At 52.3% G+C, this 16,257-nt stretch overlaps 6 protein-coding genes across 6 annotated transcripts; 4 read left to right on the forward strand and 2 right to left on the reverse strand.

Annotated features, from left to right (window-relative positions):
• Window positions 1–1,264: 1,264 nt before the first annotated feature.
• LRP88_07812 (uncharacterized protein) lies at window positions 1,265–3,205 on the forward strand (the record flags this gene model as incomplete). Its single annotated transcript, XM_083244327.1, has 1 exon — window positions 1,265–3,205. One exon carries the CDS (start codon window positions 1,265–1,267, stop codon window positions 3,203–3,205), a length of 1,941 nt encoding a protein of 646 aa, XP_083098821.1.
• Window positions 3,206–4,026: 821 nt separating this feature from the next.
• LRP88_07813 (uncharacterized protein) lies at window positions 4,027–4,651 on the forward strand (the record flags this gene model as incomplete). The annotated part of the gene is made up of 2 exons (XM_083244328.1): window positions 4,027–4,177; window positions 4,233–4,651. The coding sequence occupies 2 exons, from the start codon at window positions 4,027–4,029 to the stop codon at window positions 4,649–4,651; spliced, it is 570 nt and encodes a 189-aa protein (XP_083098822.1).
• A 217-nt stretch (window positions 4,652–4,868) lies between these two features.
• Window positions 4,869–5,924, reverse strand: LRP88_07814 (uncharacterized protein; the record flags this gene model as incomplete). The annotated part of the gene is made up of 3 exons (XM_083244329.1): window positions 4,869–5,166; window positions 5,219–5,612; window positions 5,666–5,924. 3 exons carry the CDS (start codon window positions 5,922–5,924, stop codon window positions 4,869–4,871), a joined length of 951 nt encoding a protein of 316 aa, XP_083098823.1.
• A 2,878-nt stretch (window positions 5,925–8,802) lies between these two features.
• Window positions 8,803–10,593, reverse strand: LRP88_07815 (transmembrane amino acid transporter protein-domain-containing protein; the record flags this gene model as incomplete). The annotated part of the gene is made up of 1 exon (XM_083244330.1): window positions 8,803–10,593. One exon carries the CDS (start codon window positions 10,591–10,593, stop codon window positions 8,803–8,805), a length of 1,791 nt encoding a protein of 596 aa, XP_083098824.1.
• A 3,007-nt stretch (window positions 10,594–13,600) lies between these two features.
• On the forward strand, window positions 13,601–14,365 carry LRP88_07816 (uncharacterized protein; the record flags this gene model as incomplete). Its single annotated transcript, XM_083244331.1, has 2 exons — window positions 13,601–14,018; window positions 14,076–14,365. The coding sequence occupies 2 exons, from the start codon at window positions 13,601–13,603 to the stop codon at window positions 14,363–14,365; spliced, it is 708 nt and encodes a 235-aa protein (XP_083098825.1).
• A 943-nt stretch (window positions 14,366–15,308) lies between these two features.
• On the forward strand, window positions 15,309–15,639 carry LRP88_07817 (mRNA splicing protein SMX3; the record flags this gene model as incomplete). The annotated part of the gene is made up of 2 exons (XM_083244332.1): window positions 15,309–15,508; window positions 15,570–15,639. 2 exons carry the CDS (start codon window positions 15,309–15,311, stop codon window positions 15,637–15,639), a joined length of 270 nt encoding a protein of 89 aa, XP_083098826.1.
• Window positions 15,640–16,257: the final 618 nt, after the last annotated feature.

The raw sequence follows: 16,257 nt of genomic DNA on the forward strand, positions 1-16,257 counted from the left end.
ACGAAGAGCCAGTGCTCTTTGAGAATCAACAAGACACCTTCTTAGGAGGTACTTCACTCGGTCAGGAGCAAGGTTGGATCTGGGGTTGGAATTTCTTGGATTAGGGCTTGATAGGCGTTCTTGCCCATTTGATGAGGCACGTGAATCTCACGGTTGATTGTTGGGGGAAAGGTGAGTCGCCAGGCTCGTGACATGTCTGCATTCTAAGGGGCAGGCGTCTCGTAAGTACGAACCTTGGACTCTCTTTACATAATAGAGATAAATCATCCCCAGAAGGTCTACAAACACGTGATTTGGGAGAAGATGACTCCTTTCAGGCACCCACGATCCATCGTGTGCTTTGAAATTGAAGGGTTCACAGCTTCCTGGGCAGGGGCCTGGCCTGCTCTCCCTGGTGGTTTGAGTCCAGGGCTACAATGCCTCGACAGAGAGGAGCCTTCAACAGAGGCAGAGTGCGGTCTTATTCGAGTGATGGCATCTGGTGCTGTGGTCTTTGGGAGATGCCATTCCCGCCTCCCAAACTCAACTGGAAGAGTCACCGGCGGTTTAGAAACTAAGGTTCAACAACAACCCGACCATGCTGATGAAGATAATCCGGGTTCCGAACATACATGAGGGAGAGCTCAAGCTCACGGATGTGAGAATTTTCTGTCATAAAAGGCCGAGTGCCCGCCAGCAGTCTGGCTAGCTCTGCACTGCCCGCCAGTTGTCAAGATTCCGTTCCTCCCCTAGCAACTGACATGCTCAGAGTTTCCTCCACCGACGACACATAGCAACGAACGAACACAAAAGGACGAAACTTTGATGGGAAGCAAAACAAGAATCAGTGTTGACTTTTGTTTTGTCTACCCATCCCGGGTTCGTTTGTTTATTCTCTTTGCTACACACTCGCTATCCTCTCTTCCACTCCGTCTTTTCTATCCCGCACATTCATCCCAGCAATAACAAAATGAATTTTTCTTCAATAATGAGTTCACCGGTAGCAGACCAGTACCAGACTGATGAGTTCAGCCATGGGCCGCCTCCGGCTTCATTTTTCACAGGTCCGGCTGCTCGTCAGATCCAAAATCCCCAGCATATTTTCATGAATTATCCTCCGCCGGTTCCATTGGTAAGAAACACATTCCCTAATCCCAAGGTCAAGATTCTAATAGGTTCAAAGCAGAGGTCCGGGTCGGCTTTTCAACCCCTTCAGGCGAGAGACGGGTGCCCAGATATCGACCTGATGGCACTCCAACCTGCACCTCAGGCGTCGACTCCCGGGATGCATTCTACTTCGAACTATTGCTTCCAAGCGGGGAATCAGGAGCCAAACTATGTGCAGAATATGCATAGCCTGCCTGACGGTGCAGGGTTCAGCGGCTACCATCAATCGCTCCCCAACGCCTGGTGCTCCCAGCCCTCGCCGAACGTTGCCGGGGCTGCTTTTCAAGGGATGCCAGCTGGCCAGGCCTCTCATCAGGTCTCTGCTCAGCTTCCCCAGGCCTATGGCAGCATTGTCGGGGGCCCTTCGCCGTGGATGCTAGGAAACCAGACCCCTCAACCCTTTGTTAATGCCAACGGGGCTGCTCCTTGGGGAACATTCGTTGGTCAGACTCCTCATGGGAGTTATCAACCCTCTGCCAACATGACTATGACCGCTCCTCAGAATTCACTTGCCAGTCAGCCCTTTGTTAATACCACTGGGGCTGCTCCTCAGGTCACTGCTCAGGCCTTTCGTCCCTCAGTCAATAATACCGGGGCCGCTTCTTGGGAAACACTAGTTGATCAGACCCCTAGCCAGAGTCATCAGCTCTCCACCAACATCCCCTCGGCCGCTCCTCAGGAGTCACTAGTCGATCAACCCTCCCAGCCCCCTGTTAACATCGTAAGGGCTACGCCTCGAGGGAGGTCAGTTAACCAGGCCGCTCACAAGGGCTCTCCCCAGGTTCCTCCTCAGGCCCTTCAGTCCTCTACCAACGTCACTGGGACAGCTCCTCGGGGAACACTCGGTAATCAGACTCCTCATGGGAGTCACCAGCCCTCTACCAACACTGCCGCGACTGGTCCTCAGAAGTCAACAGACTGTCAGCCCTCTAAGCCCACTGTTGAAAACACAGGGGCTGCTCATTGCGGAACACTCGGTAGCCAGAGTTCTCATGAGAGTCACCAGTCCTTTATCAACAGGGCAATCACTGCTCTTCAGCATATACTCGACAACCAGAGCCCTCGACGCTCTGTTAGCGCCACCGGGACTGTCCCTCAGGGGCAGTCAGCCAGCCAGGCCTCTCTTGGGAGCCATCAAGCCTCTACCAACGTTGCTGTGACTGTTCCTCAAAAATCACCAATCAGTCAGAAATCTCAACCCTCCGTTGGCACCACCGGGGCTGCTCCCCAGGGGGAGCCAGTCAGCCAGGCCTCTCATGGGAGCCATCAACCATCTACCAACACTGCGGTGACTGCTCCTCAAAAGTCACCAGTCAATCAGCCCTCCCGACCCGTTGCTGGCATCACCGGGGCTGCTTCTCAGGGGAGATCAGTTGGTCACAATGGCCTTGAGGTACACAGCAGGATACATGGCAGCCGGGTCAATGGCGTCAGAAAATCAACCACCACCCAGTCTCCAACCACATCTCGCGGCCGCAAGAAGTCCGAAAAGAAGAATCCGAGCCCAACAAAGACGCAGCCACAGAAATCCTGTCCCCCACCGCCCCCAGCTAAGGACATACTCAAGCAGAATGAATGCACCAGCTGGGAGGCCGACATGGCCCGTCACCTCCATAATAGCAATGTGATGGGTCTCTACAAGATTGGAGATTATCTGTGCGACGTGCACGCCCCCTCTGGCGACTTCGTCAAGCTCGCTAGGCGTAGTGTTACACCTGACGGGAAGTACTTCTGGTGCCACACCATCCTAGGGCAGCGTATTCACTCCGTTGGCACAGAGCATCTCAATGGCAAGATTGTTTGCTTGAGCAACGGCGCCTTTATTGGGATGGAGGACTCGCAGGGAAATATGATTGTTCCTAAGTGGCAATTCACCGACCCTGTGGACCTGGAGAGCAAGTCCAAGGAGCTGAAGGATCAGAGCGAATCCAAGGAGCCAAAGGATCAGAGTGAGTTCAAGAAGCTGAAGGAGGCGCTGAAGAATCGGAGAACCACACTCAAAAAGGAGACAGCAGCAATCTCAGGACTCAAATCTGGCTGCGATCCGATGTGGTTCTAATTCGACAACCCGTTTCAGGGATCCGATCGTGGACGAGATACCACAGAATATTGGACAGAGAGCATAATCAGCGTTGGAGGGATGCAAGCGCGTTGGAAAGGAGAGTCTTTGATACTCTTATCGGTTAGTGTATGAGGTTAAAATTGTATGACTAGGTCATGCTAGAATAGGGATGTATCAGAGTATAGGTATGCTTAGGAAGATGGAAGGATACTAGGAGTATACGATGTTTTGGACGATGGAAGGGGTACGAGGAGTATGGAGTTGGATGAGGCAAGGCTCGTCTTGGAGTGGGCTTTCAGGCCACAAGCGTCACCAGCGGCGTATTGTCTCTTGCGCTAAGGTTCGATTATATTCTGTTTGTTAGTCGGTTTGGTTTCTAGTTCTAGATAGTTGTAAAAGTAGGTAGATAGAATCGAAGCCAATTGATGGCAGCACTTGCTCCACTGGCTGGTGACTTGATTCGCAGTCCTTCCTCGATGAACTGTGGCATTTGTCCGTAACGAGGCATTTCTTTGTATTTGTGAGGGTCATATTGAGCCAGAATGGTATATTGGAATCGGCTTCTTTCATTTTAGTGAAATACTTGATTGAAATGTGCTTTTCGTCGTGATCTGGTCTCTATGATGGTAGGTTGAAGTTTTGACATCGGAAGAATTGCGCGCCGACATGGATAACATCATCAAAAAATGTCCAGGTCGTCGCCACTTTTGCTAGCAACTACAGCTTCAATTCGACCTCAACCCGCTCATGCGCCTGTACTACGAACGTTTCCTCTTCTTCTCTTGCTCCTAATCTTTAATCTTTACGCATAGAACACAATGGGCGCGTCTTCGTCCAAGGTTGCCCGCAGTGCACCGCGGAAATACCCTGCTCGAACTCCCGGAGGTGCTGTCCCTCGAGGACCTCCTCGCCCCAAGCCCGCAGCCAAGCCCAAGTCCAAGACATTGGGTGATGGTACCAAGGATGAAGGTACTCTACTGATGCGCAACATGTTTCACCGCTTGCGCTGACTCGCATTTGCCAGCTCTCCGTGCGGATTCCATGGATCCCGATTTCCCGACCGGCGACTTCTCTCGCCGTCTTCAGCAGATGGGCATTGCTCAGCCGAATCCGACATACTCTCCCTCGTCTACCGCCTCGTCGCAGCTTGGTCCTCAGGCTCCCCTAGGACCGTCGTTCGCCCCGAGCCGAAGCAACCCGACCCTCGCCGCCCTCGAAGCCCGACAGAGATTGCAAGATGAAGCGGAAGAGGATTTCGCAGCGATCGGCCGCGGCGTCGAGGGCAGACGGTTCCTCGACATGAGGACTGTGGTGGATGCTACGAAGCTACGCGATCGCGGTGTCCCCGACAAGGACATTGAGTTGAGGCTCAGGATACAACCGGGGCTTCTGGGGAGGCTCGGTCCGCAGGGCATAATATCACACGTCACGAGTCCCAATTAAAAAGCAAGACTCAAATGCGAGTTATAAAGTCGTTGTTCTTCTACCTGCAATTATGGCTAAAGGAGTGACACAACGAGTATCACGACTGTACAAAAACCTTTTCTCCTCGCTCCCAAAAAAAATGTTTCAGATACCCAAAGAAAAATGTTGACATCCAACCTGGCTATGCGCGAGCGTGCTTTTGTTCCCCGGTTCTCCCCTGGATGCTGTCTAGCTCTTACCAAGCAGCGTGACCGCCGTCGATGCGGAGATCGGCGCCAGTCATGAAGGTGCTTGCGTCGCTGAGAAGGAAGACGGCGGCGCCGCGGTACTCATTCGGCATGCTGATGCGGCCAAGCATGTTCTCTCCAGCCCATTTGGTTTTGCGCTCGGGGTAGTCGTCAAAGAGGTTCTGGAGCATCTGGGTCAGGATGTAGCCGGGGGAGAGGGTGTTGACCCGGATGCCGTATTGGCCCCATTCAGCAGCGAGGTTGCGGCCGAGCTGCACTACAGCAGCCTTGGATGGGTTGTACACCCTGGTGAATGCGTGAGCTGGTGAAGACTTGGTAGTTCATGCGTGTTACTTACGGTGCTATCATGCCCTTGTTGGCAATGGTGCCGCTCATGCTGGCGATCAAGCAGATGCTGCCCGGCTGCTTGAGGCGGACCATCTGGCGGGCAGCTGCTTGCGCCGTCATGAATGCGCCGGTGAAGTTGATGCTCATCATATTATCGGCATCCTCAGCCGTGTACTCGAGTGCTGGTGTCTCTTGGTTGATACCGGCGGCAGCAATGAGACCATCCAAGCGGCCAGTGGTGTCGGCGATGCCCTCAAAGATGCGATTGAGCTCGGGAACATTTCTCACGTCGGACTGGTGATATGTGAGGGAGGTGCCAAGCTCCTCTTGTGCCCGTTTGGCGACTCTGGAGAAGCCAGTGGAGGGGTCGTTGGCTGGCGAGGGCAACCTATCAATGGCATGGACTGACAAGCAGTTAGTGATGTGTGGTACAATACGCCATGCCACACGATCTCACCTGTTGCACCCGCCTCGAGTAGGGCCTCAGTCTGAACCAGACCTAAACCTCGCGCTCCACCCGAGACGACAATGACCTTATCGCGGAGGCTGAACTCGGGCAGGAGGTGAGGCTGACCAAGAGCAGCGTTGCGCTGGGGAGTGGTGTTGTGAAAGGCGCGGACGGCGACAGGAGCGTACCGAGCCGTCCGGAGAGGCAGAGCTTGTCTGAGCAGAGGCTGGCGGGCCAGCGACCTCAGGACGGGAGCGAACTTGGACATTGTGTGTCGGGGTGAGGTTGTGAGGATGGTGGGAGCTTGGATTGTCGTTCAATTGAGTTGACGGCTTCTTCTCGACTCTACCTCGACATGAGCGGGAGGTCGGGCCCTTTTGTACAGAAGCTCAAGACTCATGAGCCATACCCGTCATGGCCATGAGCTTCCCCTCGCCGGGACACACCCTCGAGTCCTCATGGTTTCTTAGACCGGATCGAGATTTCCCAGTGGCGTTTCGTCACCTTGACCACACCACGACAGGTGTCACGAGGGAGTATCTCTGCTCTGTGATGGAGGGGCAAAGCAAAGAGTCGTGGACACAGAGAGGAGCGACTCTGCGAGCGAGGGTGTGTGAGAGTTTGCGCCTCTGCCTGGCATGGCAGGGAGAGGGAAGCACGAGCGGCTGCTGTGAGAGGCGTGCGCGCGGGAAGGGTCAAGCACTAGGACGATATTGACGATGCCGAACGAGGCTCGGATTTCCTTCAACAGTTAACTCAGGTCCTAGCCGAGCTACGATCGACGTCAGCCACCCTTGACGCCCCGCGTCTTGGCCCTAACCTTGTGTATCCCTGGGGGGTGTTGCCTTTTCGCAAGAGCTCAACGGGCATCGTCTGCTGCTTCGTTGGAAAACCCCATGACCAGATGTCAGAATCCGAATACTCACCGAGGACCAGTCCATGTCGCAACGAGCCGATCAGTCCCATGGGTGAGGGCGCTATTGATTGATTGTCCTGTGGGCGGGTTGTGTGGGGAAGGTTCAAGCGGAGGCTACTCCGGCAATGGGACCTTTATCCCCAGCTTCCCCATCAAGCCGCAGGGAGCTTTCTCCAATAACGAGACACAGCCTCTCCCAATTCTTCTCTTTCCTCTCCCCGTAGCTCTGGATCTAACATTAGCATGGGCCGGGATTTCGAGTTTGGGGTAGTGGCGCGTCGGTTAGCGCTTGAGCCATTGCAGTCAAGTCATTTCGCTACATCAGTCCTGGAAAAGCATTTCGGGTCACATTATCGCGAACGCAATCTTAGCACACACATGAACTCCGGAAAGATAGCAGGCCGGCTTGGGTGACACGACGCTGCTCGTCAGCCTCAGTTTTGTTGAGAGAGGCCCGACTTCTTCCCCCGCACACCCAGCCGAGCCAGTCCAGGCCAAGCTCGCGGACTTCCCCGCCAGAAACATTGGCATTGATACCGGTCCCGCCGTCCACCCTGCCCTGGGACCTTCCATGATAGTTGCATTGGAAAGGATGGAGAAGCACATCATGAGATCTGGTAGAAAGAGGAATCCCGTCCCTCGCTCGGCGCCCTCGGGGTGGAGTCTGCCGAGACGTGTTCCTGAAACGGAGATAATCTCGAGGGTGGGATGCAGCGCAGTGTGCTTGCGCAATCTGGCTCATGAGGCCCAAAGGAACCCAATATGGGCACACCCAGGCTGTTCCATCACCTATGACCATCTGTACATGTAATCTGGAGGTCAGTAGATGGTCATCCAAACCAACACTCTACAATCCCTACGCCAAAACGTCACACCTCCGTTGGAGTAGATCGGGATCGTCTTCCCATCGCATATACATATCCGCAGATGGGAAAGGCAAACGTAGATGTGATGTATTGGAATCAAGGTTGAGATCCATGGGGCGCTCCCGACACGTTGGAAGCTTGGGGCGTCCCGGGCAAAGATCGGCAGTGTCAAGGCCGCCCAAGCATCACCATCAGAATTGAGATCATGCTTTCACTGCAAGAGACGGACACAACTCACGAGGTCAGGTGCATATCCTTCTGCCGTGCCGAATATAACCATCCGTTCTTCCATTGGCTACGCAGCTGCATTAAAAGCCTTCACGTGCGGAATACATCCCTGCCCCGCAGATCTCGGGGCCGACGAACGGGCGAGGAGAGTCAAGATGAAAGGGCGACAAGGGGGACGAGGTTCTAGATGGCAAAGGTGCATAGGTCCCCAAAGCCAAAAGAAGCTTCTCTTGCAGCTGGAGAGGCCCGATAGCCCTCCCTCAGGCCTTTGTCCGGCTGGCGGGCCGGCACAACATGCCGTTGTTCCATTTTAGGCAATCCCGGGGACGTTGGCTTTCGGATGACATGTCTCAGTGGCCACCGCCCACAAGGTGAAAATACCAAGAGTCTGGAAGCATCCAGCTCTCCTGAGCGCCATCCGCTTGCGGGAAGCCTCTGGGGCTCCCTTGTCGTGTTTTTCCTTCTCGTCCTGCCCCTGGGGCTGGCCATCTTCATGTGAGTAGCAGAATCTGTCTTGATCCACAATCTGTAAGGGTCCAGCGGTCAGAAAAGCCATACACGAGTTCTTGGTCTTGAACAGACATGGCCGGATACACGTTCCTGGATGAGATGCCGGCTCTGGCAGTAGTCGGCCATGCACATTGGAGCCGAGCGACAGCTCATGAGCTAGGCACACTGGATGGATGGACCCTTGACGGATGCCCTCATCTGTAAGTGAGTGCCGATGCTGCAGTCCAATCGCCTCGGACAAGTTAGCCGCCTTGGTATCAATCAGCAACAGTCAGCATGGATGGCACACCCCCAGGCCAACATTCGGTTCAGCCAGAATGGGACAGTGTAGCAGAAGCTGAGTTATCATGAGAAGCAATCTGTGTACAGCCTCAATGTGAAAAGATGCAGGAACAAATGCACACAGCCTCCTCTTCCTCCTCCCCCAGTCCGCTGTCGAGTCGAGAGCTAATATCCTCTGTATTGACCTTCGATAAGGCCTTAGTTAGCGCCAAACAAGCCAATGCAATAAACCGATAAAATAGACGCTATAAACCAGAACAATAAACCGCTGACGCCCTCCTTTTTAAAGTTGCCTTCTTTTCTCTTCGCTTTACCGTCCGTGCCGTATCCAATCACCTCCCCAGTCAAGTAGCATCGTCGATCCATTGGGAGACGGTGACCAGGGTGGTGTAGACCATGGCAATGAACCCAACTACCATGAGCGCCACATCCAGTGCCTTGACCCAAGCCTTTTCCGCAGCCCCCTTGTAATGCAGATACGCCGGATAGATGTAAACCAGAGGAACACAAGCAAAACTCCCAATCAATGCAACAAACTTGTCCAGATCACTGGCGCCAACGATACTGACCCCCGCGCACACTCCCACGATGAGCGTTCGGAGCGCGTTCTTCTTCCACTTGATCGCAATGCTCTTCTTTCCTGTTGCCCGCTCGCCAAACACAGACGTCTCGATGATACGAGCCGCCGGGAACAGCTGAACAGGGTCTCCCGCCAGGACTGCCAAGGAGTAGAGAAACTGAACTGCGTTGACGAGGGGCGAGTCCTGAGGAAAGTTGGAGATGACCTGGATCTTGGTGCGCTCGCCAAAGGTGGCGTAGCACATGGCTCCCACTGACGTGAAAATGATGGTGATGATGAACATGACAAGGTAGAGGAGGTTGCTGAACTGCTCAGGCTTCTTCATGCTTGACTGGATCGGAAGGATGAGACCAATTCCTTCAAACGTAAAGATAGCCGAGCCCACTGTCAAGGGAAAGTCAGAGGGGTTGAACAGTCTGACTGTTGGGTCCATGCCATTCCGAGAAAGAGCTGCAACGTCGTAGTACCAGATGTAGACAATGCCGATTAAAATGAATGCATCGGCGAGTAAAGCGACAGGTCCCAGCTTGGAGATATTTCGGATCAGGGCAAGCGGGATGAGTATGAGCAGCTGCAGGGCAATCAGAGTCGGAACACTCAGCATCAGGTTGTGGTCGCCTGCAGTAACCGCATCGAGGAAAGCCCAGAGGTTCTCTGCCGTGAAGATGAGTCCAGCGCAGACGAAGCCAAGCTGGGAAATGGCAATCGACGCAAGAATCAGACTTCGAAACCGTGGGCCAACGATGGCAGCGCCGAGCTCTCCGTAACCTCCTCCATACTTGTCACGGCAGTCAAGAAGAAGCCGAAAGCATCCACAATTGACGAGGGACAGAACAATGAGGGTGATTGACGAGAACAGGATGCCTCCGTTGCGGAAGGCCTTGGGAAGGAACATGATTCCAGTGCCAATAAAGGCCTTGATGAGCGTGAAAAAAGTCTTAGTCGTTGTAGCATCGCCCTTCTTGTGCAATCTCCTAGAGCTTTTTCTGCGACCAAGAAGTGGCCGGAGCTCAGGTGGTTGTTCCACATCGGCCTCATCTCGATCGTCGATGGCAGATTCGTCTTCACTATCAGCATCCTCGAGATCTTCGCCAGCAAAGCTGCCGTAGAGGTCGAGGAAATCGACAAAATTCTTCGCAACGACAGTGTAACTACTCATTCGCCTCTGTCGTGCTCGAAGTTGCAAGTGGTGTCGTCTGAAGCCACCAGGCTCACGCTGTTCGGGGTATGATAGTTCGTCGGCAGGGCCCAAGCGCGGAGAGGCGTGGTGGGAGAAGGTGTTGGCACGGCGAATCGAGTTTGCACGAGCCTTGATCTTGAACATGTCGCGATGCATGTCACCTCCCTGCAGAAGAAGGGATGATTCGACGGGGTCTGCTTGGGAGGTTCGGTCGAGGCTGACAGCGGAGGCCGAGGGAACAGGGCCTTGGGACGGGCCCAAGACAACGTCAGGGTCGGCAGAGTAGCCATCTGGGAGATGCCGATCAAGGATGGCCGCCTGCCGCTTGCTGGTTTGGCTGCCCAGGCTGCTCGGGGTTCCGTTGAAGTCGGCCATGTTTACGAATTCTCGAGTTGGACGTGGTGGTCAAGGTGACGTAGGTAGACTAAAAGAGCTAGAGCTGCAGCTGTGCTGTAAAGCTCGATGAAGAGTATGGTGATAGGACAGGTTCCAAGAAAACAATATCATTTAATACCCTCAGCTGCTTCAGCTGCCTCTGGAAGCTTCGGCTACCATCCGTGAGCGGAGGCGAGAATTTGTCGAAAGTAAATGGAGAACAGGAACTGCGAACGGCAGGATCACCAGATTCAGTCAGTTCTTGGACGACATTCGGGTCGGTGGAATGTCTCTCCCGTGACGCGGCTAGCTGTTTGAGGCTTGGAATGGTGGGGCGGAAGACACCACGTGCATGCGAGATTCGAGCAAGTACAAGTACCAGAGACACCCTTCCATTCCGCACAATCATGCACTTGTGAAGAGCGCCGGGAGGTACCAACTACACAACCTCTTCCTGTTTCGAGATCTTGTGGCGCGGTGCAACCGGCATGAACACCTAGCTCGGTAGTTGGCCTTCCTCATTCGACAAAAGCTGAGCTTCCGGGTAAGTGAATGGCTGAGACGTCTCAGCTCTTGCTGGCCATGCTTTGAATGTCTTGGGCTTCGGAAAGTTTGATCTAAGGTTGGATACATTGTGCCTCTATTGCATTTGTATTCAATTTGCTTCACAATGTTTTTATAGGTAGTCTGCTAGAGTTCTCCATAACGTCACTTACAACCAAGAAACGACTGCCAGTCTATCGCGTAGTTTCGTTTCCTACTTGAGTGTTCAGATATTAATCGACCGAGAAATACACGTGCCAGGCACCCTATAGTCACCATTCATTCCCTTGACAACTTGAGAATCCTCTTGTTATGTCTCAATGTCTTATTCCCAAAAGCCATAAATGAACCACATGGAGCTTCCTGCCGAAACAGCCGCTGGGATGTCGTGAATTGATGATTGAGAATGGGGGTGTTGATCAACAGAATTTTACCCGTAGACATTGTCTGTCTTACAGATTGTCAGGGGTGTGCAACTTTGGTCGAGATTCCAAATCTGGCTGGGAATGAAGAGGGTGTATCGTTGCATTTGGCAGAGTGATGTCTTAGAACAAAAGCTTCGTAGGAGGAGATTCGAAGAGACATGATCTTGGTTAATGCAGCGCAACCTGGGTTTCGTGCTGAAGTAGAGTCAACGTGAAATGAACTGTCCACCCCTAGAACAAACTACGATTCCATACTCGTCTTCCTGTTCAGCGAATAGCATCAATGGCCCTTATAGATATTCTTACGGGAGTACAAAAAATTGGGGACGGGATTATTAGTCCTGCCACATTGGTCAATATTCATCACATATTCCAAGAACCTCCAATGCAAGCATTGCGCCGAGCGCGAATGCCCTCTTTGATGATTAACGTGGTATAATATCGAAATACCCTGCTCTTAGTGGTGTCTACCACGGTGCATTGCGAAGGATTTGCTGAAACTTGAATCACATGTGTACCTGCTCCTACTTGATGATTTCACTTCCCCCACACAACCAACCCGAAGCAATTTGCGTGGAAACTGTCGATCTTGAATCTGAACTGTTGGAACTTTGTTACAATTTTACATCTGGTGTCTAGATCGAGAGGCTCATCGACATGCCCATTCATGAAGCCTGCTGCGTTGAAGTCTTCACATTAGTGGTTCCATGAATCAATGAGGTGGTATTCAATATTACGTCGCTGGCATTCTGCCGGTGTAAAGTCCTTGTGTGCCTGCTTCTCATTTTTTCTCTCTATCTTGTAAATTGCTGATCGCCGTGTTTTCACAAGAAGGATTTTGGGCCGCCGATCGTCAGCTTGCCGACCTGCAGCCCATGCATCTTGACGTAATTATAGCCAGGTGTCCAGCCCGAGCGCATTGTATATCAAATGACAAGGCGAGAGTTGAGTGACATGAGGGAAAACAGGCGGCAAAATTTTCTAGCGAAGTTGCAAGATAGCCTGTAATTCCTTCACGTGTATTATTCTCTTTCCACAATGAAGATAAGCAGCTCAAATAGCTCAAACTTTACTAGATAGAATTTAATGAATTGATGGAGTAGCAAGGGACCTGGAAGATTTCACCCAATAGCGGTGCCAAGTGAGTCGCTTCGACAATATGTTGGTAGTTAAGGCAGCGGACGCATGAGCTATATCATCCCGAGACAACAGCGAACAGGGGCTCAATCATCCGATTGCCACAACCATTACCAGGATTAGGCATATTAATCGTATAATCAAGTAATGGTTGAAACTCCTCTGGGGAATGGTGACCTCATACCCTGGAGTCTGAGAATTGTTGATCCTTAAATCTCCCAATGGGGGAAACGCCAAGGCAGACATCGTCTCCTCCCACGATGCCCGCTTCAGAGACTAGAAACGAGCTTGGAAACTATGGTGCGTTGTTGAGACAATCGTATGTCGATAGAATTGAGAATGCCCTGAATGTCACTGGAAGCTGGGAAAGCCCTGCAGATGAACCAGCTTTGGTCCTTTTTCATCCCCGGCTGGTTCGGGTACACCCATGATGGCACACAGAAGGAAAGAGTAGCTGGGTCCCACGATCATCATACTCTTTTACTCTGAATGGGCATATTGTTCGCTGGAGAGTGCCAGGGCTGGAGGTTTCTGCCCTGAATAGACCCTTGTGGATTTATCCGATGTAGTACATGGTGGATCAAGCGGTTGTGTTCCCCATAAACTTCCCACGTTGTGTAGTGATCCTCTACTGATGGTGTCTGTTTCAGCCCGGAAGGGCAGTGAGAATGGGCTGGGCCAGCCTTGGGCCCTGCCTTAGTATCTGTGTGATCCAGAAGCGTCGCCTTGATGTCCGGGGCTTTTCTTCTATATAAATAATATCAGCTCCTCTCGCCATTTCATCGCAATCCTTGTCAGGTCACCACCAACTCACCACCTAGAATAACACAACCTCCCTTAACTATACAAGCCCGAACTAGTAGCCGCATACCTCAGTTTTAGTCACCATATTATCCGGCAAGATGAAGTTTACCGGTTGCATTTCTGCTGCTCTTCTCGCTATTGGCGCTGCCGCCGAAGATGCATGGACAAACCCCGATGGTGGTAACACCCACGTCGACATTGGCAACAAGAAGGTTGTCTATGGCTACAACCCGCCCTGGTACGCCTTTGGCAAGATCAAGGAGGAATGCCCCTCGAATGGATGCAACAGCGAGAACAAGATCGAGTACGCGACCGGTGTCATCCAAAACGGAGAGATGAGGCCCGCCACAATTACTCTCGCTGTTGAGGGTAGCTTCAACGGTGTTGGAGAACAGGGAAGCAGAGATGACCTCGTTGAAATTGTCAAGGCTGTTTCTGGTGCCTCTCAATACGATTTCGAGCAAGGTGTTAGCTATTACGTCGGAAATGGCTGTGCTGTATCGGGATTTATTCCCTGTTCTCGTACCGCATGACTCTCGCGAACTTGGTAGAACTGTGCTCACATCTTTCTAGCTGGAAAAAAGGAATGCGCCGACCAATACACGGCGACTGATCTCATTGTTGTCCGAGTTGAGAACGATGACGGCAGCCTCCTTCCAGACATGTCCGTCAGCATCCAGATTGACATTGACGATGGAGGTGAGGGTGTCTGTGATACTATAACGTCAGTCGGCGGCGCCATTGACGGTGCTATCAATGGTCTGGCTGGCGGAGTCTTTCCCTGGCTGCGTTGGCTTGTGCTTAGAGCAAGACTCTGTCGTGCATGGCGTAGGCCAAAGGTTGCCGAGTTTGGCTGGACTTGATTCTCATCAGGCGAGGTGTATGGCATAGAGTACTCTTTTCTTGTGTATATTATCCGATTCCAAGTTAACAGATTATAACTATCATTGTACAAATACCTACCTATCTATGATGGAATAATCTGGTTTCTCCTGTGGTAGTGTGATAAACTCACCATGATAAAGTCACGCTTAATAGTAAAGGGAGATTTTTTTTTTTTTTTTTTTTTTGAAAAGATAGCTAAACTTTGATCCGTTCAATCCATAGCATTGTTATCTGTTAGTGTTTCTGTAGGGTCTGCGCTGGAAAAATGAGATTGTTCACATCATACACAACAGTGAAAGCGATGGCATGCCTGAGATGAAGCGAAAAGCGCATCCATTTCTTCTGAAGGCGACTGGTGATGGGCGTCTCATCTTCACTGTCAAGTGATTGCTTGCCCATCTTAATTTTCCATCTGCGCATTTGATGTGGTTGGTTGTGGTGATTATTTGACGTTGCTGCGTTGGACTCTCTGGGGTCACAGTTGTTTGCGGCCTCCCTGAGGATGGTACCAATTCCTGGATACAGCGAAGGTGTCATGCGTGTTTCTAATCTTCGGAGCTTGGACCAGCAAGCTGGCTGGTCACCACCCTCTGGGTACCTGTCAGGGGGGTCACTAACAGCTCAGGGCCATGAGCGTTCATCCGTATTAAAGGAAGGCTTGGTGTCAGTGACCCAACCGCGTCGCGTCGCGTCAAGTCGTGTTGGCTCTCCGCCAAGATTCCGCCCCGCCCCGCCCCGCCCCGCCTCCAGCTTACTGTGGGAATAGCCGCAGTAAAGCCGAGTCGGTCTGGCAAATTTTCTCCTCAGGCAGCGCTGTCACACTAAACCTAATGAGCATGGACGCGCCTGTCCTTTCGCAGCCACCTGAAAGCTCATTCACCAACCTCAACATCGTCGCTCACGCTCATCAACACCGCCAAGATGAGCTTCGCACCCCTCAACCCCCGTCCTATGCTACAGGACCTCGTCAGCAGGACCGTTCTTGTCCGCCTAAAATGGGGCGAGGTGGAATACAAGGGCACCCTCGTCTCTGTTGACAGCTACATGAACCTCCAGCTCTCTGGTACCGAGGAGTACATCGCCGACAAGCCCACTGGCTCTCTGGGCCAAGTGTTGATTCGGTATGATCTTCCCCCTTCTTTTTAGACGCGACGATGACAAGCTAATGGAGGACCACTGCAGGTGCAATAACGTCCTGTGGGTGCGCGGCGCCGACGAAGGCAAGGACACGGATGCTGCGATGACGGGCTAATCCACCATGGCAAAGGTGATGGGACTTTGTATGGGGAATGAAAAGGAGGACACGGCGCTCTCAACCTTTCAGAGTTTTGCTCTGACACGAACCCTACGTCTGGGGTCACACCACACACCTCTTAACCACCAACCGCCTGCTCAAGGCCAACTTCATGTATCCGTCTCCGGCATCTCGCAACGAGACAACGGCCTTGAACTCATTTCAGCCTAGAACAGAAATGGGCGAAGCGACAGAGAAAGCCTTGTCAGGCATGGCAATGTGCCGGGGGCTCTAATGTTTACTCTTCAATCCTCAAGATCACCACCCACTATTCTTACTCTTTTATGGCTCCTCGACGTTCAACCTGGGCGATTTTTCACGTGGTTGTATGGACAGTCATGGTTCTACCATGAGACATCTGTGACTGGGCTAGCTGATGAGGCAGAAACCCTCTTATCTGTGTATCAAGAGGCTTTGATTGCACTGAAATTGCGCATGCCTCCTTCGGGCGATGCTTGGAATCTCGCCAAACTATTTTGCAATTCTGATGACTTGGTCGTGTCACCATCTTCCCCCTAAAGCCTCTTTTTCTAGTGATCCCTGCCCTTTTTTTGCAATGAAATCCCCGCAAGATGA

Source organism: Fusarium phalaenopsidis (assembly GCF_050370095.1).
Source record: "Fusarium phalaenopsidis strain FUZ10S chromosome Unknown contig_32302, whole genome shotgun sequence".
Classification (NCBI taxonomy): Eukaryota; Fungi; Ascomycota; class Sordariomycetes; order Hypocreales; family Nectriaceae; genus Fusarium; species Fusarium phalaenopsidis.